At 42.6% G+C, this 27,909-nt stretch overlaps 1 protein-coding gene across 2 annotated transcripts in view; it reads left to right on the forward strand.

The window, feature by feature from the left end:
• ostf1 (osteoclast stimulating factor 1) overlaps positions 1–27,909 on the forward strand; it is a 103,576-nt gene that overhangs the window by 32,379 nt on the left and 43,288 nt on the right. For both annotated transcript variants that reach the window (XM_041186492.1, XM_041186491.1), the window contains exons 3-6: positions 7,735–7,785; positions 7,874–7,937; positions 9,442–9,495; positions 24,043–24,150. In XM_041186492.1, the coding sequence (XP_041042426.1) occupies positions 7,735–7,785; positions 7,874–7,937; positions 9,442–9,495; positions 24,043–24,150 (277 nt within the window). The remainder of the gene's footprint in view (positions 1–7,734; positions 7,786–7,873; positions 7,938–9,441; positions 9,496–24,042; positions 24,151–27,909) is intronic.

Raw genomic sequence — 27,909 nt, forward strand, 5'->3', positions numbered from 1 at the left:
TAGTTCCCAGTGTCCAGGAGTTCCAGGTCAATGCTTGTCTCAGTTTGAAATCATGGCCTGCCATTCCCGAACATCTTCATTAGAAGGGATATAGATTGGTTAAGTGGGTGGGAAAAATGGACAATGTATGGTAGCTAAAGTTGCTGATGACACTAAGACAGGTGATTAAGTAAGTTATCAAGAGGAGGTAGAGAGTGTACGATGTGGTATGGATCGGTCCAGTGAGCGGGCAAACATTTTGACAGATGGAGCATAATGTGGGAAACTGTGAGCTAGTCCACTTTAGCAGAAACAATAGAAAAGCAGCAAACTATTTAAATAGAGAGAGATTGTAGAACTCGGTGGGAAGAATTCTTCCCCTGTCCGGGGGGGGGGATGTGCAGAAGCGGGGGCGGGCAGGTGATTGGCGCGTGTGCAAAAGAGCGCACTGATCTCCCTGAGGCTCAGTGCTGCCCTCAGGGAGATTGGCTCCAAATTTAAAAATGTTAGAGACAAAAACAACATTTCCCTGACATGTCCCAACTCATGTGACAGTGTCACATGAGTTGGGACATGTCCATCACTTTCAGTGAAACCTTTATTAAATATTAAAAACCCTCATGAAACCTCATCCCGCCCGTGGATGAGGTTTCATGCTTTTCTTAAGCCAGTCAGGGCTTCCGGCCTCCCCGCCAACCTTAAGGTTGGACGGGCAAATCCATTAAGTACTTTATCAGTGGCCTCAATAGACTGTTGACAGGTCGGCGGGTGCACAGCTGATTTGGTTGCACCCCCGTTGACCTGAAAACATCATTTTGCATGTCGGCGAGTGCCCCCCCCCCCGCCTTTGCTGACCTAAAGATCCTGCCCAGTATTACAGAGGGATCTGGATGTCCTGGTACATGAATCACAAAATGTTAGTATACAGCTACAGCAAGTGATTAGGAAGGCCAATGGAATGTTGTTGTTTACTGCAAGGGGAATGGAATATAAAAATAAGGAGGCTTTACTGCAACTGTGCAAGGCATTGGTGTGAGCACATCTAGAGTATATGTACAGTTTTGGTCCCTTATTTGAAAAAAGTTATAAATGCATAAGAAGGAATTGAGAATAGGTTAACTTGATTCATTCCTGGGATGAAGAGCTTCTCTTATGAAGCAAGGTTGAACAGATTGGGCCTATACCCATTGAAGTTTAGAAGAATGAGAGGTGCTCTTATTGAAACATAAGATCCCGAGGAAACGTGACATGGTAAATACCAGAGGATGTTTTCTCTTGTGGAGGAGACTAGAACAGGGGAACAAAATTTAAAAATAAGGGATTTCCCTTTTAAGACAGAGATGAGGGAGAATTTTTTTCTAAGGGTCATTGGTCTGTGGAATTCTCTTCCCCAGAAAGCAGTGGAGGTTCAGTCATTGAATTTATTCAAGGCTGGTTTGAATAGATTTTTGCTGGACAAGGGAGTCAAGGGTTATGGGGGGGGGCAGACAGGAAAGTGGAGTTGAGACCACAATCTGATCAGTCATGACCCTATCGAATGGCGGAGTAGGCTAGAAAGGTCGAATGGCATACTCCTCCTAAGTCTTATGTACCTATGTAAGTGTTTCCCATCACTGAAGCAGAGTTGTATTAAGCAGACCTACCTCAAATGTCTTCATGTTGATAAAATTGGTACTTTGACAATTGTATTTTTTCAACATGGGGGAGGGGTTAGCAGGAGGAGGCTTTCAATGGAAAGTATTGTCTTTTTCTTCCCCTGTGACCAAACAAATGGTGCAGAATTCAAAATTAAGTACAATTAAGACAAAAGTGATACTTCAGTTAGGTATTGGAGAGTACAGTCTACTCTTAATTAAAAGCGGCTTAATTCTAATGACAAAAATTGCTGTTTTAGTTATGTTACCATGTAAACTAAGCAAAAATTGAATTGCTATTGATTTTCAAAAGAATGTTAAGCAATGTGGTGGAAGCAGGAAATGCATCATCCCAACCATGTTTAAAATGTGCTGCCACCATTGTATTGTGTGAGGAGGTTGCTGAAAGCCGGATGTTCCTGTTGCAGCGAGCACTTCCTGCATCAGCCACATCTGATGCAACGACAAATCCAGAGTTAATTTTCAACTTATTTTGCAGTTGGTATGGGAGACAGAATATTTGAATTGCTGCTTGAGATGGGCGCTGTAATAAGAGCTATGAAGAACAGCCAAATTTTAAAAAAAAATCACAAGAGAATTAGACACTAGTATAATGTTCAATATTGGATCAGTTTATCTTCTGTGTACGATGCTTGCTACTGTTGGCTAAGGAAATTTGCATAACATGGTCTGATTAAAGAGGAGAGCTATTTAAAGCTTAAGGTAATTAAAATGTTTTTTGAGAACATATTGACACAATATTTTTTCCATATTTAGTTTATTCACACTTATGCACAAAAAAGGCAAACACAGGGAAAAGGTCCAATCATGATGCAGGATTGCAGGTTTTGTGTGGTCAATAAAAAGCAGAAAGTTTGAGAGCTTTTTCCCACCTCCACCCTTTGCTAATGTAAATGTTGGTCAGTAGGGGGGCAGGCAAGGAAATAAATTCCATGTTTGATACCCACGCCAACATGTCTTCAGTTTTTTGCAATACAGATCGATGAAAAAGGGGGAAAACAACCATTGAGCAGAAACTGAACTGGACTGGGCATATAAATACTGTGGCTACTAGAGCAGGTCAAAGGCTAGGAATTGTGCAACGAGTAACCCATCTCCCCCAAAGCCACAAGTCAGGAGTGTAATTAAAATACTCCCCACCCACCTGGATGAGTGCAGCTCCCACAACACTTGAAGCCTGACACCGTCTAGAACAAAGCAGCCTGCTTGACTGGCACACCATTCACAAACGTTCACTCCCTCCACCACTGACACACAGTAACAGCAGGGTGTACCATCTACAAGATGCACTGCAGGAATTGACCAAGGCTCCTGCGACAGCACCTTCCAAACCCATGACCACTACCATCTAGAAGGACAAGGGCAGCAGATAGATGGGCACACCACCACCTGAAAGTTCTCCTCCAAGTCACTCACCATCCTGACTTGGAAATATATCGCCGTTCCTTCACTGTCGCTGGGTCAAAATCCTGGAACTCCCTTCCTAACAGCACTGTGGATGCACCTTCACACATGGACTGCAGCAGTTCGAGAAGTCAGCTCACCACCACCTTAACGGTAACTAGGTTGGGCAATAAATGCTGGCCCAGCAAGCGAGGCCCACATCCCATGAATGAATTTTTAAAAATGGTGGAAATCAGCAAGAAAATTAAAATGCTAGAAATACATCGCAGGTCAATTAACAACTGTGAGGAATAAAGACAAGTTAAAAGTATAATGGCACTAAATTTCAAAAACAAGCTTCATGATGGGTAGAATAAGTTAGTGTATGGGATGCTGTAGCCTCCGGTAGATTCAAAATCAGATTGTATGACATTGATTTGGAAGTCTGTAAAATTGCAATAGTTAATAAATAGCCTGTATATCATGGCATTCTGAAGGAGATGGAAGAGGAAATTTGCAGATCATTGGCTCTCCATGAAGAAATCATTAAGTACTAGTGAGCTCCACAGGACTGGAGTATATTATTTATTATTTTGCTATTGCTTTATTTTCAGAATCCTATTTTCAAAAAATCCACATGAAAGACAAGTTAAACGCTATAGGGATCGAGGCTAGAGAATGGAACTGAATAAGAAGTTGAAACCCAGATGCTCTTTTTCACAAGATATTAAACTGAGGTCCCATGTGCTGGGTCAGGAGGATGCCATGGAACTCTTGTTGCACAATTCCTACTTCAGTCAGCACCACCAAAAGTAGATTAACTGATCATTTATTACTATTTGGGGGTCTTCTCAACGTGTGAGCTAGCCACATAAGTGAGTGCACTTCAAAAATACCGTGGCTGTAAAGTGGTTTGGAAGTAACCATTCCAAAAAAAAAAATTGAATTTTGACATTTTGTAGATAGCCATCTCCCTCTTATTTTTTTCACTTGAGAAATGCTAGTGAATAGTTCCAAGCCCAACATATTTATTCTGCAGCTAAGAGAAAATTATCACAAATAGCCAATATTAAAGAACTGCTAAATTCTCCACTGGCAATGTTGTAATGCTCCATTATACAATCCTCAATACATAACTGACTGTTGTCCTTATTATAATATTTTTGTGGTTTCTAGTGTGGAATGTCTTGCAACGAGGATTTCCTTTCCTCACTTTAGGCACAAAAGTGTCCATTTAGTTGGAAAATGAATAGGAATATTTGAAGTCATGATGGTGTAGATTTAAGTAGACTATTGGTTTTGATAGATTTGATTTTGACTATCAAGCCTCACGTTACATGATCAGAAATTGGTCAGGAGCGAATTGGGGATTGGCGCATACATTAAAAAGACTCCTATCAAAAATAATTGTTGTACTACCAATTAACTCTTTCAAAAAAAATTGTTAGGAATACAATTCAACATTGTTGAAGATAAGTATAATAAGATTATGGACAGTGCTATAGGAGAAGTAATATATCTGTACAGAGCAGCTGGTCCAACTTGAATATTGATGGGTGAATATCTGAAATAATGTTGTAATTATCCGGAATTATGTATCATATTAGGTGCATTCATAGTGCAGCCAAACAGGCTTGAGTATCAGCTTTCAAATATTTCCAACATGTGCCAATGGCAGATGGTAAGAGCTGGAGAGATTCCTGGTTATTACCAAGACCATCTATTTCCACCTCTGCAATATCTCCCAAATACATACATACCACAGCTTCTCCTAAGTCACTGGACCTTTAACAACTTTGGACTTGATTAACTGCAATGCTCGCCTTGCTGTACTTTCTGTTGCTCCCCTCTCCTCCACAAATACCAATTTGTTCACAATTCTGTGCCTATGTGATTTCCTGGTCAGGAAAGAAAATTGGAGCCTCTACCATCACTATCCATAGATCTACAACATGCAGGTAAAAGTGCGTGTTGCCACAGCAACTCAAACTTCCTGAGTGACTGTAACACACCAGCACCATATATCAGATTACATAGAGCATAACGTGTGATCCATAAATATGATAGCTTGTTTTTCCTCCTATGATTTCTTAGTTTCTATTAAAGAAAAAAAAACTATATTAATATTTAATGAGAATGCCTTACCAGATAAAATAATTAATTGTTCTGTTAGTAGCTGGTAATTTTTTCCTCCTCCATCCTAGACCCACCACATTCTGACTTCAACCTTCTCCTTGCCCCCCAAGCTACAGAATTTGTCTCCAACTGGACTTCAAGACCAGGTGGCAGTGACAGAATTGATGAGCCACAATTTCTTCCAGCTCAGTGTTGGGAGATCATTGGCTATTGTTTTTGACCCCATCACAAACTTCAGTTTCTTGTCATAGACTCCCTTCCTCTACCGGGAAATACATTCAGGCTGAATAAGGTTGTTTGTGACCTGAGTGCCTTGTTCGAATTGAACTGAGATGAGCTTTGAATTCCATAGTTTAACCATTATCAAGACCATCTATTTCCACCTCCATAAATACATACATACCACAGCTTCTCATTAGTCACTGGACCTTTAACAACTTTGGACTTGATTAACTGCAATGATCGCCTTGCTGTACTTTCTGCTGCTCCCCTCTCCTCCACAAATACCAATTTGTTCACAATTCTGTGCCTATGTGATTTCCTGCACTTTGTTGGAATCGGCTATCATGGGTATTGATTAGTAATATATGTTGACTCTCTTTGCAACAGTCATCAAATTTTAAATACTTTGGTTTTTCAATTGCTCCAAGACCACCTTCCCCCTCCCTTACCTCATCTCGACAATCTTCTCCAGACATATACCTCCCTCACATCCTCCATGTGCTTTGGCCCTCTGACTGATTCATGTGCAAGCCCTCTCTCTGCCCCACCATTGGTAGCAGAGTTTTCAGCCATCTTGTAGCTCTTTCCCTAAATTTCATCTGCTTTCAAAGCCTTCACCTTTGCAGCTAAACTTTTAGTCACGCCTCCACATTTCTTCCTTCCTGTGTTAGGATTATTTTATTTCTGTTTTGAAGTGCTCTCACTGACTTCAGTTTTACCTTACATATTCTCTCATGTACAGTGGTGCTTGTCACTCCTGCAAGCAATCCAAGCAGCTCATGTTCAGGACTGTGCCTGTACTGCCCAATAGCTAAATGTATGATAGCGAAACACAAATATGCAACAGCAGTACCCCTTGTGATGTAATGTGAATATTATGTCTTTTATACATGCTATCACATGAATTTCTTCAATCATTTTGACAATAGGCTGAAACATTTGATGAGTTGAGATGAATGTTAATGATATTTCAGAGACAGCAAATTAATGTACAGTGAAAGTCAAAACAAATTACATTTATTTAGCTCAATCCGATTTGTTTCCTTATCTATAGGAAAAAGAATAAACCATATGTTCTCCCTTTTGTGGCCTGACTGACGTTTTTTTGGCAGCAGTTTTTTTATTACTGAGAGCATAAAAAATGTAAACATTTTAGCTTCCAGCTCTCAGACTCAGGTTCACACCTTGCAATCTCTCGTTTAAAACCTGCCTGTCTCGTCTCATCTGTTAATTCTTGCCCTCGAGCAAAGGGGAAATGTCTCTGACGTCATCTGAGGCCTGCAGCAGGCTAGTTGTGCAAATTGTGTACTATATTCGCAGTGTGGACTACGCCCACATAAATAAAATTGTCATGATCACAATGGATGTGAAAATAGCCCACCTGTGACAGGATGAATCGTTCAGTGTCTTTTGGTGATCCTGGCTAATTGGCCTGGGATGAGGCAACAGGTTCTCATTGTATAAGTTCGAAATAGTCTGAGTTGTGACATCCCCTAATGAGGCTTGTTTGGCTTTAATACAGAGTCTTCAGTGCCGATGGCCTTTGTTATTGTGCAAATTCGCTTTGTTTTATAGCGCAATATTTAGATATTATTCAGTCCAAAATCCTTGCATGAAGAGAGAGCATGATCAAAAAATACCGAAATGTGATGGATGCTTTGGGCTTCCTTATACATTGAAGGTGCTGTGCAACTGAAAACTTTTTGTAGATGTTCTTGTTGTAACAGTAAATATGAATTTGTACCATATTACAATTCTTGGGGGTGACCTGCTCTGGGTTCCTGACAAATCTTCAAACTGCTGCAGGAGCCTGATTTAAACTGTTAAATATTTGGTGTTGAATAAGTGGAATTAAAAACATAGTTTACCGAATTAATTTGTCTGAACACTTAACGATGCTGCTATTCACATTTGGGAACTGCTGCTCTAAAATCTGTCAAGTATTTAAGGTTTTCCATCCAAGTAGTAATATTTTTCATACGACCTGACTTATATAAATAATCAGCACGTTGGTAAATTATATATATTATTTTAACAGACCAATGAATCATTTGAATATACTTGACTTCTAATCCTTATCTTACTGCTTGCAAATTACCATTGTGTAATTTAATGTCTCTTTGGCAGATTAGAGGGTTTTTTCCAATAGATATTATAATTATCTGCATATGTCAACATGCAGGTTAGGCTGGTCCATTTTGTGTTGCAAGTTCTGTATATTTTTATGAAATCGTTAATTACATAACCACAAAATGTGCAGAATTCAACATTTGTGATGTAATCAGTTGGTTTCACTTTGTAATGACTTGTATATTTGATAACTTTGCTTAATTGAATATGCCTTTTTGTGTTTTTTTAGCCAGATGAATTATACTTTGATGAAGGAGATGTACTTTACATTTCAGATATTGTAAGTTCTCAATCAACTATATATCTTTGCATGTTTAATTCTAGATTTATTAATTTATGTTACTTAAATTTATTACTTTTATTTTAAGAGTGATCCCAATTGGTGGAAAGGAACTTGCAGAGGCCGATCAGGATTAATTCCAAGTAACTATGGTAAGCATAGGGAATTGTGCTATTATTTTTCAATTCATTTTAATGGTTGGCTAACAATGGCTGTTGTATTTCTTAAGGAAGTGTTTGAAATATGCACAACCTTACTATAAACCCTAGCTTGCTTACTAATATCTCCTCTATCTTCCAGCCGAGAAGAAGAACTCAAGCATTCTGAGGCCCTTTCAGAAAATCCCTCTTATATTGCAGTTAATTTCATGAGGAGTGGGGTTGACCTGCTCATCCAAGTCCTCCCTTCCTATAGGTTTCCAAGTTTGTGACGGCCACAGTCATAAACAGGACCCAAAATGTATTTTTGTTTAAGGAGAACAAAAGTTTGAGTTTTTTTCCATTGGAATAAAGTGGGATTATTACTTCAAATTAAATATCGTGACCAGAATTTTACGTCCTGTGGGAGGGCACGCGCCTGACCCATCCGGCTGCGAAATAGCACCAGACGATGTCGGGCAGGTGTCCCAATGTCACCGCGCACTCGCATGTTATCTTGCTCGGCGGGGCGTGTGTGGCAGTCGGAAGTGCGCCCGCTGACAATTAAGCAAGCGTTTAAGCCCGTTGAGGAGGCATTTGAAAGCTTTTTTTTTGTGGCCCATCCGCAATGGGCCAATTGGTCAAGCGGCCTTTACGTTTTTGCACCAACCTCCTTGATCCTGAGTGCGGTGAAATCTCCGTGGGGAAATAAAATAGAGAGAGATATCTGGGGACTGGTTTTTAATGAGGTTATGCTTTCAGATGCTTGATTGTGCTGCATGGATATGTTTTGCAGTATTTTTGTTGTTTTTGTTTCTTCTGTAGAGGTTTGTTTATTCTGTAGAGGTCTGCAGCTCCCTGAAGCAGCTGCCCGTCTTCAGGGAGCACAGTGGGAGTGCTCACCGGCACTCACTGTGACATCAGCACCCGTCTTCTTCCCGTTCCCACCAGCAGTGCTGAGCCTTTCTCAGCAAGTGTTTCAAGCTGGCTGGCAGCTAGTTGGTCAGCCAGCGTGAAATCGTGGTCGGTGGCCCATTTCCCATCTGCTCCCGGGCCCGCTGATTGCAAGCGTCCAACGGGTGAAAAATTCAGGCCTGTATGTATATTAATGTACATTTCTGCTCATTCTTTTATTTTCTCCATTTATTGTCGTTTTCAGATTTTCTTTATCATGGGGAAATGCTTTCAAAATCATATTTTCAGATTGTCTGCAGCAATGGCTGTACTGCTATTATATTTATGTTGTTTGTTCCCTGAGAAGCAATACGTATACAGAACACAAAGGGAAAGATTCCAGAAAGTAAGGGATGTTGAACAAATCCTTCCACGGGTGTAAGATCATTTTTAAAGTGAAACTCAAGCGGAGGCTGAAAGGTTCTTTTTCAGTTTAACATACAGGATGCTTTCCAATTTTTTTTCTGAGCATATAACAGCCAAATATTGTAACGCGGTGTTCAGAAAATTTGGTACAGCATTTAGTTTTTTTTCATGTGAAAATTAATTTCTAATTTCTCCACAGTGGCTGAGCATGTAGAGTCAATCGACAACCCTTTGCATGAAGCTGCCAAACGAGGTAAGTAACGTTTACAGAAGTAACTAAATGCAAGATGATTTTTCTACCAACTTCAGCCATAACCCTTGAGAATTTCTTAAAGATTTTTCTCTGAGTGTGTTTATAAATGCAACTTTCGTGTCACTGTGAAACAGTTGCAATTTGACTAGAATTATTTCTAGGTTAGAAAAGTGAGACACTTGAACCAAATGAATTCAAGCGCCACACCAGAGATTTGCGCACTTAAACAGTGTAGACACTTCAGTGCAGGACTGAGAGGATGCTGCACTGTTGGAGGTGCCATTTTTCAGATGAGACAGTTAAACCAAGGCCTCCTATGTCTTATGAGGTGGACGTAAAAAATCCCATGGCCGTCTTCAAAAAAGAGCCGCAGAGTTCTCACCATGTCCTGGCCAGCATTTACCCCTGAACCAACACTATCAAAATAGATATCTGCTTTATTTTATTACTGCTTGTGGGACCTTGCTGTGTGAAAATTGACTAACATGTTTCTCCAGGGTATAATAATGTATAAAGGGTATAAAGGTCCTTAATTGGCTATGATTCTCTTTAGGATGCTCTAAGGATATGAAAAGTGCTACGTAAGTGCACTGCTTAGGATGTAATAGCTTTGCAATGCTACAACTGTTTTAATAACTGTTTCAGACACATACTTTTTAAATTTACCTGGAATGGATTCAGAATGCTCTGATCCGTGGAGATTCGAATTTGGAATCAGGAAAAATGAAGCTAAAAGCAAAATACTGTGGATGCTGGAAATCTGAAGCAAAAACAAAAATTGCTGGAAAAACTCAGCAGGTCTGACAGCATCTGTGGAGAGGAAGATAGAGTTAAAGTTTCAAGTCCACATGACTCTTCATCAGAAGTAAAGAGAAATAGAAATATGGTGCAACATAAGCTGTTTAAGGGGGGTTGGACAGGTGAAGCTGGATAGAAGGCCAGTGATAGGTGGAGGCAAAGGAAAGATTGCCAAAGATGTCATAAACAAAAGGTTAAAGGGGTGTTGACGGCGGTGATATTAGCTAAAGGATGTGCTAATGGTGACATTAAGAGCAGAAAACAGGATGAGCAAGTGACAGATAGCCCTAGTGGGGTGGGGTGGGAGGGAGAGGATCGAAATTGGATGAAACAATATGGAAATAAACTGTAAAAATAATAATAGAAATAGGTGTGAAAAGAAAAATATATTTATAAAAAAATATATATAATAATTATTAGGAAAAATGGGAGAGGCTGGAGGAGAGAGTTCAAGACCTGAAGTTGTTGAACTCACTGCTAAGTCCGGAAGGCTGTAAAGTGCCTAATGGGAAGATGAGGTGCTGTTCCTCCAGTTTGCGTTGAGCTTCACTGGAACATTGCAGCAGGCCAAGGATGGACATGTTAGAATGAGAGCAGGGTGGAGTGTTGAAATGGCAAGCGCCTGGGTCATGCTTATGGACAGACCGAAGGTGTTAAACCCAGTCTGCGTTTGGTCTCTCCAATGTAGAGGAAACTGCATTGGGAGCAGCGAATGCAATAGACTAAATTGAGGGAAGTGTAAGTGAAGTGCTGCTTTTGAAAGGAGCGTTTGGGCCCTTGGACGGTGAGGAGGGGGGAAGTAAAGGGGCAGGTGTTGCACCTTCTGCCGTTGCATGGGAAGGTGCCGTAGGTGGGGGTTGAGGTGTAGGGGGTGATGGAGGAGTGGACCGGGGTATCCCGGAGGGAACGGTCCCTTTGGAATGCCGACGGGAGGTGGGGGCAGGGTGAAGGGAATCTGTGTTTGGTGGTGGCATCATGCTGGAGTTGGCAGAAATGGCGGAGGCTGGTGAGGTGATACGCGAGGACAAGGGGGACCCTATCATGGTTCTGGGAGGGAGAAGAAGGTGTGAGGGTGTATGCATGGGAGATGGGACGGACACGGTTGAGGGCCCTGTCAACCATGGGTGGAAAACCTCGATTAAGGAAGAAGGAAGACATGTCAGAAGAACTATTTTGGAAAGTGGCACCATCGGAACAGATGCGAAGGAACTGAGAGAATGTATGAATACGAAGATAATACTGGCTGCTGGAAGTACCACTGCAGCTGGCAGTATCAGCTTGTTCTAAGCTCATAGATAACGTTGATAATAGAAATCCATAGAGTTATAGAATGGCTACAGCACAGAAAGAGGCCTTTCAGCCAATCATGTCCATGCTGGCTCTCTCCAAGAGCAATTTAACTTATCTCATTTCCCTGTAGTCCTGCAAATATTTTCACTCCAGTTTTTATTCAGTTCACTCTAGAAAGCCTCAATTTAATCTACTTCCATACCTTTCAGGCAGTGCATTCCAGATCCTAGTCACTCACTGTGTAAAATCAAATTGCCTCAGGCCACCTTTGGCATTTTTTGCCAGTCGCCTTAAGTCTGTGTCCTCACAACCCTTCCAATAATGGAAACAATTTCTCCCTTCACTGTGTTTAGACTATTCATGATTTTGAACAACATCATTAAACCTCCTCTTCACCTTTTCAAAAGAGAACAACCCCAGTTTATCCAATCTACCCACATAACTGAAGTTCCTCACTCCTGAGACAATTCTCATCAATCTTTTCTGCATCTTCTCTAAACCTACATGTCCTTCCTAAATTGTAGTGCCCAGAATAGGACACAATACTCCAATTGAGGCCGCACCAGTATTTTATTAAGGTTCTTCGTAACCACCTTGCTTTTATACTACATGCCTCTATTAATGAAGTCCAGGATCCCATGTGCCTTTTCAACCGCTTTCTCAAGCTGCCGTACCACCTTTAACGATTTGTGCACGTAGACCCCCTATGTCACTCTACTTCTGCAACCCCTTTAGGATTGTACCCTTTATTTTACGTTGCCTCTTTTCATTCTTCCTACCAAAATGTATCACTTCACAGTTCTCTACATTAAATTTCATATGTGATGTTTCTGTCCATTCCACCCTCCTGTCTGTCGCCTTGAATTCCATCACTATCCTCCTCACAGTTCACAGAACTTCCAAGTTTTGTGTCATCTGCAAATTTTGAAATTATGCCCTGTACACGCAATGTCCAGGTTATTAATATAAAACCAGTGGTCCTAGTAGCAATGCCAGGGAAATCCGCTGTACACCTTGCTCCAGTCAAAAAAATACTGTTCACCAATACTGATTCCTGTCATTCAGCCAATTTCATGCCCATGTAGCTGCTGTCCCTTTTATTGCATGGACTTCAACTTTAATGGTAAGCCTATTAGGTGGCACATTATCCAAGGCCTTTTGGAAGTCCAAACTTGGGAGGTGTGACAGTGAGGATGCTACCAATCAACTGCAACAGGACGTATATAGGCTCGCAGAATGAGTAGACAGGCGGAATTTGTGAAGTGATGCGTCTTTTTATTCTTTCATCAGACATAGGCATAGCTGGCAAGGCCAGCATTTGTTGCCCATTCCTGATTGCCCTTGACAAGGTGGTGGTGAGCTGCCTTCTTGAACCACTGCAATCCAACTGGTGCAGTTAAACACAGTGTTGTTAGGAAGGGAATTCTAAGACTTTGATCCAGTGATAGTGAAAGAATAGTGATATGGTTCCAAGTGAGGATGGTGTTTGGATTTGAGGGGAACTTGCAGATGATGTTCCCTTGCGTCTGCTGCCTTTATCCTTCTAAGTGGGAGCAGTGTGGATTTTATAAGCAGGAGTCTTTTTTGAAGGCTGTCACTGAAATTTTCTTGAGGGTTACCTTTTTTTTTTGGGTGGGCTGGGGGGCTACTTTTTAGTTTCCAAGACTCCTTTTTCATTCTCACTAACTCCTTTATTATGGAATGTAGTCATGTGGTATCGTTACCTTTAGCTTCAAAGAAGTCATATTCGATTCAAGATGGTAACTCTGTTTACTTCTCCACAGTAGCTGCAAGACCAGCTGAGTATTTCCAGTACTTTTCGTTTTTGTTTTCTGGTTTCCAGCATATGCAGTATTTTGCTTTCATCATTACCATATATATTTGTGTTGAATATTTTTTAGGGTTTCCTTCTTGAGATAGATAAGGTAGAAAATATACCAGCGCGTGCGTGCACGCACATGTGCCTGTCCTTAGCATCCTGTGCTTGCTGACCTACGTTGGCTCCCAAGCAAGATCTTGATTTTAAAGTTCTCATCCGTGCTTTCAAATCCCTCCATGGCCTCACCCCTCCCTATCTCTGCAGTGTCCTCCAGCTCTGCAACCATCTAAGATATCTAATTCTGACCTCTTGTGCATCTGCAATTTTAATCGCTCCACCATCAATGGCCATGCCTATATCCTAACTTCTGGAATACCCTTCCTAAACCTCTTTGCTTCTCTACCTCACTTTCCACCTTCAAGGCATCATTAAAACCCATCTCTTTCATCAAGCTTTTGGTCATTTGACGGTCGCCTTATCTGACTCAGTGTCATACTCTGTTTTATAATGCTCCTGTGAAGTGTCTTGGAACGTTTCATTGTTAAAGGGTTGGATTGTTTGAGGAAGAAATTTTTACTCCACAATATACTCCAAAATTCTAACAGGGCTAGACAGACTGCATGCAGGGAGGATGTTTCCCCTGGCTGGGGAGTCTAGAACCGGGGCCACAGTCTCAGGATATGGGGCAAGCCATTTAGGACTGAGATAAGGAAATATTTCTTCACTCAGAGTGTGGTTAACCTGTGGGATTCTTGACCACAGAAGGCTGGGGGAATGGGTCATTGAGTATATTCAAAAAAGAAATTGATAAATATTTGGATATTCGAGACATCAAGGGATATGGAGAGAAAGCATTTGGATAGAGCATCAGCCATGATCATATTGAATGGTGGAGCAGGCTCGAAGGGCTAAATGGCTTACTCCTGCTCCAGTGATTACATGCCCAGTAATCTGTTGTTTTAAAACTGGGACATAGATCACAGCTTTGTCAGTTTACATCATGTAGTTTATCTCATGAACCTTCTGCCCTGGGTCTCCACAGGTCCTTATTGATGTCAGGGAAGTATTATATCCGTACCTTTGGTCTACCTGTGCCCTATCTGTCTCTGTTGGCTCTTTGAAAGAGCAGTGCAATATGTCCCACTCGCCTCTTTTCCCTTTTTCACCCCCTCAAGTTTTTTTTTTATCCAATTCCCTTTCGAAAGTTACTGTTGAATCTGCTTCCATCATCCTTTCAGCCAGTGCATTCCAGATCTTCATAACTCACTGCATAAAGAAAAAGGGTGAATGGACTTTCCCTGCAACACTCCAAAGATGCATGATTCCAAAAAATATTAATTACTCAGAGACTTTTAAAAAAAAAACCCTCTATTTGACTGACTCATCTTACAATTCCCTTTCAGTACTTAAAGGGATTCATCTTTAGATCAGTAATTCAACCATGTGGTTCTGGCGAGATTATTGTTAGATTGAAATTTCTGACCACAGTATAGTTTACTGTAGTAACTGGAAAAAAAATGGAGGAAAATCCCTCCAACCATTCTTTAATAAAAGCAGTATTGGCCTGGTAGCCCCTTTTCCTCTAACTCAGAAATGTATAGATCCTAACTCTGCTACAGGATTTTGACATATGATCCAGGCCCACATTCAGGCGCAGTGCTGGGGGAGGGCTGTGTTGCTGAAGGGTTGTGTTTTTGAATAAGACATTATTACTGTGGGCTCATCTGCAGGTTTAGGTGAGTATAAATGATCCATGGCCTTTTCAAAAGAGCAGGGAGTTCTAGTGTTCCGGCTGAGATTTATCCAACAGCCAACACTACCATAACTGATCAACCGAGTATTTTATGTCAAAACGTAGATAAGTTGCAACATGTAAATGGGGCAATCAGCTCTTCATCGTCATATTTACCCACCCTGTTCCCATACCACTTAACCTCTCTATGGGCATCCATTTGCCTAATCTAATCTTGATTGGTTAATATAGCAACTATGTCAACAATCATCTTGCAAATTAATCCTACAGCCTCACAACTCTGAAGAAGTCTCTCTTCTTTGCTATAAAACTCTTAGGTCTGATTTTGTACACATTCCGGGAATAGTGGACCAGGAAGTTGGAGATGGCCTGGATGGGCGATTGAGAGGAACGACAGACTGAATGAGGAAGTGTGGAAGATATCTTAACCTGCTGATTTTGAAGATGTCCTGTGCATTTAATTTTGGATAAATTCTCTCCGCTATCACTGGACCCTGGCTCTCCTGCCCTTGCTGCTCCTCCGATCACAGATTCTGTCTCTGGAGGAGCAGCAAGATTGGGAGAAAGGGAGCCTGTGATTGGAAGAGCACTCGGGAGACAGAATCTGTGATTGGAGGAGCAGCTTTTTGTAGGTTCTGTCTCTTCCACATACTGGTGATACTTTTCTTTCACTGGTCGCCTGTCAGTGATTTTTTCATTTTGGGGGTTTTGGAGAGTGAATTCGCCCATTCTATCATGTATTTTGAACCATGTTTGGAAGGTGCTGTTGAAGGAGCCTTGATGAGTTGCTGCATACTGTGCATTGGTGGTGGAGGGAATGAATGTTTAAGGTGATGGATGGGATGCCAGGCAAGTGGAGAGTATTCCGTCACGCTCCTGATTTTTGCCTTGTAGATGGTGGGCAGACTCGGACCTTACAGATGCCTCTTCCCCAGCAGTCCTCCGAGTGCCAGGGAGCTTGGCTGAATCTGCCTCCTGCTGCGCACAAATGCCTGTGCGATGACCACCAGATTGCAAACCTGATCTAGGGTTCTAGATCGGTGCTCTAGATCTAGGTCCTATTGAGGTGTGTGCCCCTGCGTTGGTGGAGGGGTGGGCAGGCTCTGTGACAGGTCTTCCAAGCTGCTTATTTCTAGCTCGTCAATTGAGGGGGTGTCCTCTTCACTGGAGATGTGACCTTGGATGGAGCTGAGAGACTGGCTGGCTGAGGGTTTCGTTTGCTTGGTGCATGGCAGCAGAGTCTAAAGCAGGCGAGAGAGTACTCACAGTTGTGTTAAGCGAGTGATGATATGGTGCAGGATTTTCACGGGTGTTTGCCATCGACCTCACTGTTGCCGCAGGCACGGTCCATGTCGTTACCAGTCAGTGTGATGGCATGGTCCTCAAAGTGAGTGAGGAGCTTAATGTGGGTCATTACACCCCCAGTATGGGACCTCCCCCTGTTGATGTGAGCAGGCTTCTCCTGCACGAAAACAGATGGAGAGAATGTGAGCAGGATACATGGCACTGCATAGAATGCATGAGTGGAGCCATGGACAGGATGAGGATGTGAGCTCAAGAGAGTGAGAGTCTGATGGAGATGTGAGGGTGTGTGAAAGAGTTAGTGGTGTTCCTTGATGGTGTCCCTGGGGATGTGTGATGAGTTTGTGTGTGTGTGTGAATTGATAGTGATGAAGAGTGAGTTACCCTGGAAGAATGGATGAGACCATTCATCCTCTTCATGCACTGGATGGCTGTCCTCTTTTGCGGGGTGTTGGTGCTAACCACTGCTGCCACCACCTCCCATGCTTGATTGGTGACCTTGCTTGCTGGCCTTCGCCCAGAGTGGGGGTAGAGGACATCGTGGCTGGTCTCCAGTGCATCCAGTAGGCTCTTCAGGGAGGCCAGCCACGGGGGCTGGGGACAGAATGTTTCCCCTCTTTGGCAATCATCAGTACCTAGCAGCTTCCTATCCTTGAAGAGTGCTAGTTTCTTGCGGGGGCGGCCTTTAAATATGGCACTCGGTTTACTGAAGGGCTAAGATGAAGGCGGGCGGGTGAATCAGAGAATGCCCAGCATGTTTCCCGAGAATGTATAATGAATGAGGTGGGAATGGGATGATACGGTGTGAAAACCCGCCATTGCAGTCAGCAGGTAAAACATCCCTTTTCCTGCCCGCTACTGCACTTGGGGCAGAATTGTCCCAGATAAGCACTAAGTGTCCTGTTATCACACCTTTTATTATAGATTCTAGCATTTTCCCTCCTGCTGATGTCAGGCTAACAGGTCTGTAGCTCCCTGTTTTCTCTCCTTTCTAAATAGTGGGGTTATATTTGCCAACCTCCAATCTACAAGCACCATTCCAGAGTCTATAGACTTTTGGAAGATGACCACCAATGAACCTGTTATCTCTGCAGCCACTTCTTTCAACACCCTGGGATGTAGATCATCAGGTCAAGGAGATTTATCTACTTTAACTCACGTTAATTTCTCTAGTACTTTTTTTTTTACTGGTATTAAAATCTTGCAGTTCCTCGTTTACACTTGTCCCTTCATTCTCCACTATTTCTGGGAGGGTTTTAGTGTTTTCCTCCATGTGTCTGCCTTAAAAGTTGCTGTTTAGTTTCTCTGCTATTTCCTTATTCCCCCATCATGAATTCTCCTGGCTCTGGTTGTAATGGACCTACATTTGTTTCTGCTAATTTTTTTTTACATACCAACAGAAGCTTTTACAGTCCGTTTTTATGTTTCTCGCTAGTTTACTCTCATTCTGTTTGTCCTTTCCTAATTGTTTCCTTGGTCACCCTTTGTAGAATTATTAAATGCTCCCAATTCTCAGGCTTGACTATTTTTTTTGCCAATTTTATACTCCTTTTCCTTTGGTCTAATGCAATCCTTGATGTCTTTTGTTGGCCACAGTTGGAACACTTCCTTGCTGGGTTTTTGTGCATTAAAGGAATGCATTTTCGTTATAAGCTATGAATTAGTTCTTTAACTGTTAGCCATTGCCTGCCTACCATCAGACCTTTTAACATAGTTTTCCAATCTACCATAGCCAATTTTCCCCTCATACCTTCATAGTTTCCTTTGTTTAGATTTAGGACCCTAGCCTCTGAACTACATCACTTCCAAACTTGGTGTAAAATTCTATCATATTATGGTCACATTTTTCTAAAGGCTCCTTCACAACAAGATTACAAATTAGTCCTTTTTCATTGCACAATACCAGATCTAAAGCAGCTTGTTCCCTAGTTGGTTCTTCAAAGTACTGCTCCAGAAAACTATTTTGCATACGTTGAAGAATTTGTCTCTGCAACAATTACTCTAATTGGGTTTACCCAGCCTATATGTCGATAGAAATCCCCCATGATTACTGTATTACCCTTGTTACAAGCACCTCTAATTTCCTGATTTGTACAGTGATTTTCATTACCTCTACTGTTTGGTGTCCTATAAACAACTTCAACCAATGTTTTCTGCCCCTTGCTATTTCTTCTTTCCACCCAGACTAATTCTACGTCTTGATCTTTAGAACTAAGGTCATCTCTCATGAGAGTATTAATGGTCCCTTTAATTAACAGAGCTACTTCCCCACCTTTTCCCAGCTTCCTGTCCTTCCTGAATGTCACATACAGTTGGATATTCAGGTCCCAGCTTTGGTTTCCTTGTAGCCACGTCTCTGAAATGTCTAACAGGTCATACATACAAATTTCTGTTTGAGTTGACAGTTCATCTGTTTTATTGTGAATGCTGTGGGCATTCAGATACAGAGCCCTTAATTCAATCTGACCCCAGGGCATTAGCCTGGGCCTCGGAATTACTCATCCAGTGACATTATCACTATGGGGTGAATTTTTCCTATGGCGGGTGGGCTGTTTGGGAGCGGGCGGGGGCGGAGCTGATCACCGCCCTTGATCGACTGCAAGCCGCCATTTTATGTGGGTGGGCCAATTAAGGCCCGCCCAGCGTAACGCACAGCCGGTAATGCTCAGCGCTACCCTGTGCGGGCGGGGGGAGGAGGAGGGAGAGAGAGTCAGAGCCTGCGCTCTTTTGCGCATGCGTGCGAAAGAGCGCAGCAATCTCCCTGAGGCATGGAATTGCCTCAGGGAGACTAAGTAGATAATAAAACTTTATTAAAAATAAATTAAAAAAAGTTATTAAAACATGTCCCCTCGTGACAGCGTCACATGAGCTGGGACATGTTTGTGAAGTTTACAAAATGTATTTAATTATTTTGTAAGACCTTCAGGAAAGCTCATCCCGGCCTTGGATGAGGTTTCCTGAAAAATGCAAAGGCCGCTTGGGCTCTTCACCTGCCCGTTAGCCTTATCAATAAGGAAACTACTTTTTTAATGGCCTTAAAAGGCCGTTGACAGTTCGGTGGGCGCGCGCCCGCCGAACTAAATATCGAAATGACGCGCAATGACTTTGGGACGCATGCCCGACATCATCTAATGTCATTTTCCGTGTCGGTGTGTCAGGCCCCCACGCCAACGGCAATATTCTGCCCAATATCACCATCTATCCCATTCTCCATTTTGGCACGAGATATAGGGAGAGGCAATACAGATTAAATGGCACAGTTCTGAAGGGTATACAGGGACAGTGGGACCTGGGAGTGCATAAGCATTTACCTTTGAAGGTGGCAGAAAATATTGAGAAAGTAGCTAGCAAAGCATATGGCACCTTGAGCTTCATAAATAAAGGTACCGAGTACTAAAGCAGGCAAGTTATGCTGAACCTTTTATAAAGTTTTAGTTATGCCACAATTAAAGTATTGCATCCGGTTCTGGTCACTGCACTTTAGGAAGGACGTGAGGGTGCCGAGAAGATTTACTAGAATGGTTCCAGGGATGAGATACTTTATCTACAAGATTAGTTTGGAGAAGCTAGGTATCAAAGGAGATCAGGGGGAGATTGATAGAGGTGTACAAGATTATAATATGTTTAAATAGGATAGGCAAAGAAAAGCTTTTCCCATTAGCTGATTGTATAAGGACTAGGGAGCACAGGTATTTTACACGGCAAGAGGTAATGACCTGAACTCATTGCCAGTGAGGGTGGTGGAAGCAGAGATCGTGAATGATTTCAAAAGGAAATTGCTTAGGCACTGGAGGGAAATAAGCTTGTAGGGCTACAGGGATAGAGCAGTGGAAATAGTATTGATTGAATTGTTCTACAGAGAGCTGGTATGAGCATGATAGGCTGAATGGTGCTCTAACTTTAAGTTCATATACACTACGTCGACTGCAGTACCTTCAACGACCCTCTGTTACTCATCAAAAAACTTAAGTTAGTTAAACATGATTTTCCTTTAACAAATGTGTGCTGACTTTCTTTAATTAATCCATACTTGCCCAAGGGACTGTTAATTTTGTCCTGGAATATCATTCCTAAAAGCTTTCCCACCACTGAGGCTAAGCTGACTGGCCGATAGTTGTTTGGTTTATCTTTACTTCCTTTTTAGAACAAAGGTGTAAACAAGAGTAAATCTTCAGTCTTCTGGCACAACCTCACGTATCTAAGGAGAATTTGAAGATTATGGCCAGTTCTTCTGTTACTGCTGTCATAGGAATGTGCTTTTTGAAGATATGATTTCTGATCTTTTCATTGGCTGGATTTTAAACTGGAACCCTATACAGACAATTGTGGTTTTTTAAAAGAAACAGCCCAGACAGGCCGAGCTGCTACAAAACACAATTTCAGATTCCAAAAAGTTGGAATGAAGAGAGACAATCAACTCCTCCCCCCCACCACCCCCCCCCCCCACCCCCCGACCAAGGGAGTGTGAAAGACCCCATCCCCTGACTATTCACACCTCACTGAGACTTTGCAGATGTTTCTGAGATGAGATATCAAAATTGAGTTGTGTTCTGAAACAATAATTGCAGCAGACATGAACTAGTCAAGCCCTTCTGGAATATACAACCAGCAAGGTATTTCAACAAAACCCTTATCAAGCAGGAGAGAGGAAGAACAGTAAAGGACAATGTTGAACTGAAACAGGCTGTTGGAATCATGTGCCTTCACTCTCTCTCTCTCTCTCTCTCTCTCTCTCTCTCTCTCCCTTCCCCTCTTTCTCTTTCTCTCTCTTTCTCTCTCTCTCTCTCTCTCTTCCTCTCTCTCTCTCTCTCTGTCCAGTTTAAATGTCCACTTTGAAAAGAAAACTGCGAACCATGATCTTTTAAAACATGGAAATCTGCTCCGTACAACTGTATTCAGGGGAATAGCTAAGCTAAATGGTTGCAATGTGAGTCAACACTTCGAGACCAATCAGGGACAGCTAAACCTATACTCCATTTTTTTTCTTCCATGGACTGTAAAACCCCTATAAGCCTATCCTCTCACTTTGCCATCTGTACTTGTGTGTGTGTGGGCCCAGATGAATGTGTGTGACATATGAATGGTGTCATGTTTTTCTTTTTTAGCTCTGGAATAGTTTCAGTAAACTTACCTCATTCTTTGTTTAACCTAAGGAAACCTGAGTGAGTAATTCTCTACAACTTTAACGTGTTAATAATGGGACATTTACAGAATTGCCAAAGCTCATCCTCTCTAAATTATTAAAAAGAAAAACAAACCCTGTTATGGTCAAATGAGGAGTAGGAGAATAGCGTAGTCATTTCACCCTTTCTCGCCTGGTTGTAGCATTTCCTTTAGCCTCCTCGGACACATCCTATCAGTCATGGTGCTTTAAGCACAGCCAAATTTTCTAATGATTCCTCTATAAATTTTTATCCCACCCAGTATCTCAACTATATCCTTTTTCACTATGACTTTGGCAGCATCTTTCTTGGTAAAGACCAATGCAAAGTACTCATTTATTACTTCAGCCAAGCCCTTTGTTTCCATGTGTAGATCCCCTTTTTGGACCCAATTGGGCTTATACCTCCTGTTTCTATCCTTTTTACTATTTATATGCCTATAGAATATGTTTGTATTCCCTTCCATGTTAGCTGCCATTCTCTTAGACATTCCGTCTCTTGTATTTCCTTTTCACTTCCCCTCTGAACTTTCAATACATAAGCCTGGTTCTCATTTGTGTTATGAGTCTGACATCTGTTGTACACACCCTTTTCCTGTTTCATCTTACCTGCCAACTCTTTCAAGGTTCTAGGGCTCTGGCTTTGGCTGCCCTACCTTTGCCCCTCATGGAATGTACCTCAACTATACCCCAGCCAACTTCTCTTTAAAGGTGGCCCATTGTGCTGTTACAGTTTTGCCTGCCAATCTTTGATTCCAGTTTACCTTGGACAGATCCATTCTCACCCCACCTGAAATTGGCTTTCCTCCAATTAAGCAGTTTTACTCTAGAGTGTCCTTTTCCACATCTAACTTCAACTTATGATACTATGATCACTGTTGCTTAAATGTTCTTCGAATGACACTAATGATCCAGCGATGTTCATGTTGAGCCAGTAACGCACTATCCAGAAAAATTTCCTGAATAAACTTGAGGAACATCTCCTGGTCTCTGCCTTTTAAACTATTGCTATCCCTGTGTTAGGAAATTTGAAATCCCCCCTTATGACTACTTTATAGTTCTTGCTCCTCTATATCTTTCCCACTAGTTGATGTCTTATAGAATAAACCCAGTAGTGTAAGGGCACTTTTCTTGCTTCTTAACACGAACCAAGCAGATTCTGTCTTTGACCCCTCCGGGACATCTCTCCCTCCAGCACTACAATATTCTCCTTGGTCAATACAGTCATCCCTCCTACCTTTCCTTTTCAATCTTTCCTAGACACTTTTTGGGCTGATTTGGGTGTATTGGGAAAATAAGGGAAGCTATATTAGGACTGCTGTCTAATGCATTTCCGCTGCCAGGAAGCTTTCAAAGAGGCTGCCTGGGAAGTGGACCAGCTGACCGCTCCACAGAGCCATTTAACATAGTTAAACCCTATTTAGGGGCTATTTTATGGTTTTGCCGGCATTTTGCCAGTGTCACAATGCCCCCCCCCCACCCCCGCTGTGTTCAGAGGTCACCAGCTCAATGGAAAGAGGGCTGTGTAAAAGCATTTACAGCCACAGCCAACCCAGTGGAGGGATCTTTCCTCCATCCATATGTTCCCACAGGTCTGGCTACTTTGTATTCCCATTCCCCTGCTAAGATAGTCTAAACCCTCTCCAAAGCATGAGCGAACCACCCCCATGAGCACATTGGTTACGGTTGTATTGAGGTGCAACTTGTCTGGCCTCTACAAGCTCCACCTTCCCCAGAACCAGCCCCATTGTCCTCAGAATATAAAACCCTCTCTCTGCACACTCATCTGCTCCATCTTCCCATCTCTGTACTCATTAGCGTGTTGCGCCAGAAGTACTACCTTTGAGGTTCTACTTATTAGTGTCCTCTCTAGCTCCCTAAAATCTCCTCCAGAACCTCATTCTTCTTTCTGCCTATGTCATTGGCACCAATATGGAAGTGGACCTTTGATTGTTCACCCTTCCAGCCCTTCCGTGGCACAAGGAGGCAACCACGCTTGCAGTCACAGAAATGCCTGTGCATTATCCTAACTGTTGAATCCCTATCACGCTTGCTTTTTCCAATCTTCCTCCCTCTCCCTGGAGTTTCATTTGTCGTTAAGTGAAGTTAACGCAAAATCTACTCAAGTGAAATACAGCATCAGATATAGCCTAATCGAAGGAGGCGGATGGTCATCAGACTTATTGGTCAGTTCCTTTGCTCTGGCCAAACAGATTTTCAACAAAACTCTTGCCAGTTAAAATGTTTTATTCATTTAGGCAGATTAACTTTCGATTTTGCAATTTTTCTGTAGCTGAGAGGATATAGAATACACCTTCTCTCAAACTGCTGGCTGATTTATTGCGTTCTATATTCACTGTTAAGACTGATGAGATTTTTTTTTAAAAAAAAGGCTCTACTCATGCTGGCACTTAAATTTTTCAGGGAATGAAAGCTGGCTGAAAGAATGTTTAGACAACAGAGTTGCAGTGAACGCTCTCGACAAAGCTGGAAACACAGCTCTGTATTGGGCATGTCATGGAGGACACATGGGTAAGGCTCTCTAGCTGCCTAAGAAAGGTTCAGAATTATATAAACATCGGGGAGGATTTTGGTCTCGTCAGGCTGCCCATGGTTGGGCCCGGACCGCAATTTCATGCTGGTCCCCTCATAACGTGTTTTATAACATAGGAATCTTTATTTTTAATGTTTCACACTGTTCATCGCCCTGAGGCAGCTCTTTGCCTCAGATTTTCCAGCGCGCACCCTCATACATGCGCAGGGGAACGTTTAAAATTTTTTATTTTGTTCTTATTTGCTGCTGGAAACCTCATCCCGTTCTTGGATGAGGTTTCCTAAAAAATGCAAAGGGCGCTTGGCCCTTTTGCCTGCCCGCCAACCACAAGGTTGGACAGGCAGCAAAGAATTTCGTTCAATTACCCTTTTACTGGAATTAATAGGCCTTTTAATTGTCAGTGGGCACGCTGCTGAATCTGGCCCACGCCTGCTGGCCAAAAAATCGGTGTCATTTTACACTCGGTCAGGTTGGGCACTGCCCGCCTGATGAACAGAAAATCCTCCCCATTGTTACATTGTTTTTAATTTTTAAGGCCTGTTCAGGGTTTGCCGTTGCATTTTTAAAAAAAAAATACCTTTGTTACTGAGCAAAAAACACATTTGGGTCAAATTGTTTATCTGTCTGCCTTCATTGCTTTGCATGTTGTAGGCTATATTTTTAAGCATTTTTGAGTTGTTTAATTAAGGGTATTATACAAACAAAATATGAAGCTATTTAGGATTAAGGAAACTTCTTCCCTTCAGCCAACACCACCGATAATAATAGTTAATCATCATTCCATTATTTGTGGGATTGTGCAGTTTGCAAAATGGTTGTCACATTCACCTTAAGTAAGTGATTTCATTTTGATAGTAATTCATTTGGGACATCCTGAAAGATATGAATAGATGACACATTAACATTTCTTACATTCATTCTTGAAATTGCAATAGAGATTAGAAAAATAGATCAACAGAGTTTTGTTTTAATTGCAATAATTAAGTATGGATGAAATAGTTTAAGAAATGTCACCTCAATATATATGCTGCCTCTGATACCAGACCATTTGTTGAATAAATCTGTGAGTATACAGTGTTCTGGTAGGATTATAAGAGCTGTCATCCATATGCAGCATTAAACTCCTCTGAAGAAATATATTTATTAGCTTAATAGGCTCTTAGCTCAAATTTAGGGACAAGCAGCTCTTACAAAAATTATGCATTTTAGTCTTAAGATTTAGCTTGGTACTGATGTATTTAATTCTGTCATAGTACATGAGAGGTTAAAAGTTTAATTCACAGGTTTAAATCCCAGATTAACTTAACAGGATATTATACTGACTGTTCAGTTGGTTGCTGGACAGTTTGCTTGAGGAAGAAGCAAGTCATTCAATTAAGTTGCAAAAACAAAAATAGCTGGAAAAACTCAGCAGGTCTGACAGCATCTGCCGAGAGGAACACAGTTGACATTTCAGTCCGTATGACTCTTCAACAGAACTGATGAAGTTCTGATGAAGAGTCATATGGACTTGAAATGTCAACTGTGTTCCTCTCCGCAGATGCTGTCAGACTTGCTGAGTTTTTCCAGCTATTTTTGTTTTTGTTTCAGATTTCCAGCATCTGCAGTATTTTGCTTTTATTCAATTAAGTTAGATGTCTGTTTAATAAGCAGCTTTCCTTTATTAAAATTCACAAAACTACAGTTACTGTTTTGGAGGGATTGATGAACCTACCCTGTTCAAATCGATTAGTGCAGTTGTCAGACTGAATTCTGTGAACTTAATAAGATAAGTAAGATGACATTAATAATGAGCAAGGATTTATTTTTAAAAACACATATGCAGTAAATGTAGTCACCTGGCTGAATTTTTCCCTTTGACGTGCAGGGACATGTGTAAAATGACGCGCGGTGACATCAGGCAAGCTTCCCAATGTCGTCGCACACCATGATATTTCACTGGGCGGGCATGCAATGATTCCTGATATGTACCCGCCATTAATTAACGGGCAGGTTAAGGCCCTTGAGGCGCCGATTTTTCAGCACCCGTACGACCTTTGGCTCGGCGCATGGGCGCAATGGGCAGGCGGGTAGGACACATTTGTATTAACCTCATACATGGGCTGGATAAGAGGGCTCAGTGGGGTCGCGAGTGTGCACAGTCAAGCATTTATTTCTGAAAGTTTTTGAAACTTGCCTGTGTGATCTGCAGTGCTTCAAAACACACACCAGCTGCGTTTTCTGGACTCTTAACATTCAGCTCAGCACTCCGCAGTAAGGTTTTCTGGGCCTGCAGGTTTCAGGAAGCCTTCCCTTAGCCTGGGAATGGAAGCTGAACTGTCCATTGGAGACAGCTCCCCTGAGGAGGAAGGGAGGGCTAGAAGGGGGAGGAGGCCAGGAGTGCACAATTCAGTCTCCAGGGGAGCCACCTTTGGGAGGACAGGTGCAGGCACAAGGGGCGCAGGGCCAAGAGGTAGTCCATGGTGGAAGGGGCCACAGAAGATGCCACTATCCTGCTGCCAAGGTATGCAGGTGGCGAAGCAGCTACCTCAATATGACTGAGGTGCAGTGCCGAAGGAGGCTCCACATCTCAAGGGAGACAGTCAACTATAAATGTCAGATGATTGGGCCTGAGATCTCCGCTAACTGTGTGGGCAGACACCCCATGCCAGTGGCTCTAAAGGTCACAGCTGCCCTCAACCTCTATGCCTCTGGCTCCTTCCAGGGGTCAGTGGGTGATCTTTGTGGTGTCTCCCAATCAGCTGTGCACACGCAGGTTACAGACGCTCTGTTCAGACGGGCATTGACCTTCATTCACTACCGTTGGGCCCAGGCAAGCCAGACACAGCGAGCCAGAGGCTTCACGGCCATTGCTGGCTTCCCCCGCATCCATGGTGCTATAGACTGTACACATGTGGCCATCAAGGTGCCAGCTGGTGAGCCCGGTGCCTTCGTCAACAGGAAGGGCTTCCATTCCATGAACGTGCAGATAGTGTATGATCACAGGTTGCAGATTCTGCAAGTCTGTGCAAGGTACCCAGGCAGCTCCCACAACACCTACATCCTCAGACACTCCCAGGTTCCAGGGCTCTTCAGTGCTCCATCCCGATTTGATGGATGGCTGCTGGATGACAAGGGCTATCCCCGCAGAAGGTGGCTCATGATGCCTCTCCACCATCCAAGAACAGAAGGTGAGCAGCGGTACAATAGTGCCACGCTTTCACAAGGGCTGTGGTGGAGAGAGCCATTGGTCTTCTCAAGATGCACTTCCGAAGCCCGGATCGCTCGGGGCACACTCCAGTAGCCCCCAGATTGTGATCCAGTGATAGTGGTTGCATGCTGCGCTCTCCACAATCTTGCGCTGGAAAGAGGGGGGATGCAGTGGACGATGAAGACGTCGGTGCACTGGCTGCGGCTGCACACGATGAGTCCAGCAGTGAGTCCGAGGATGAGCACGCACAGGGAAATGATGAGAGGGTAGACGCTGACCCGGGCATACTCCTGGGAAGCAGGGACACCCGGGAACCAACGAGCCTTCAGCTAGCACACTACAGATGGACCACCAGGACAAGCCTGGGCTGTCGGCTCAATACTCGACACCTAAGTGAAAAATCTGCCAGATTTGGAACTGTCACTAAAGGCCTTGTTAATAAAGCTGATTGTCTAACCAAGCACTCATTATAGTTTTGGAAACCATACACATGCAGAACAAAAGAGGCACCCTCAGCCATGGTGACATATCTGAATTTATTCTGTCA

Source organism: Carcharodon carcharias, chromosome 4 (genome assembly GCF_017639515.1).
Source record: "Carcharodon carcharias isolate sCarCar2 chromosome 4, sCarCar2.pri, whole genome shotgun sequence".
Taxonomy (NCBI): Eukaryota; Metazoa; Chordata; class Chondrichthyes; order Lamniformes; family Lamnidae; genus Carcharodon; species Carcharodon carcharias.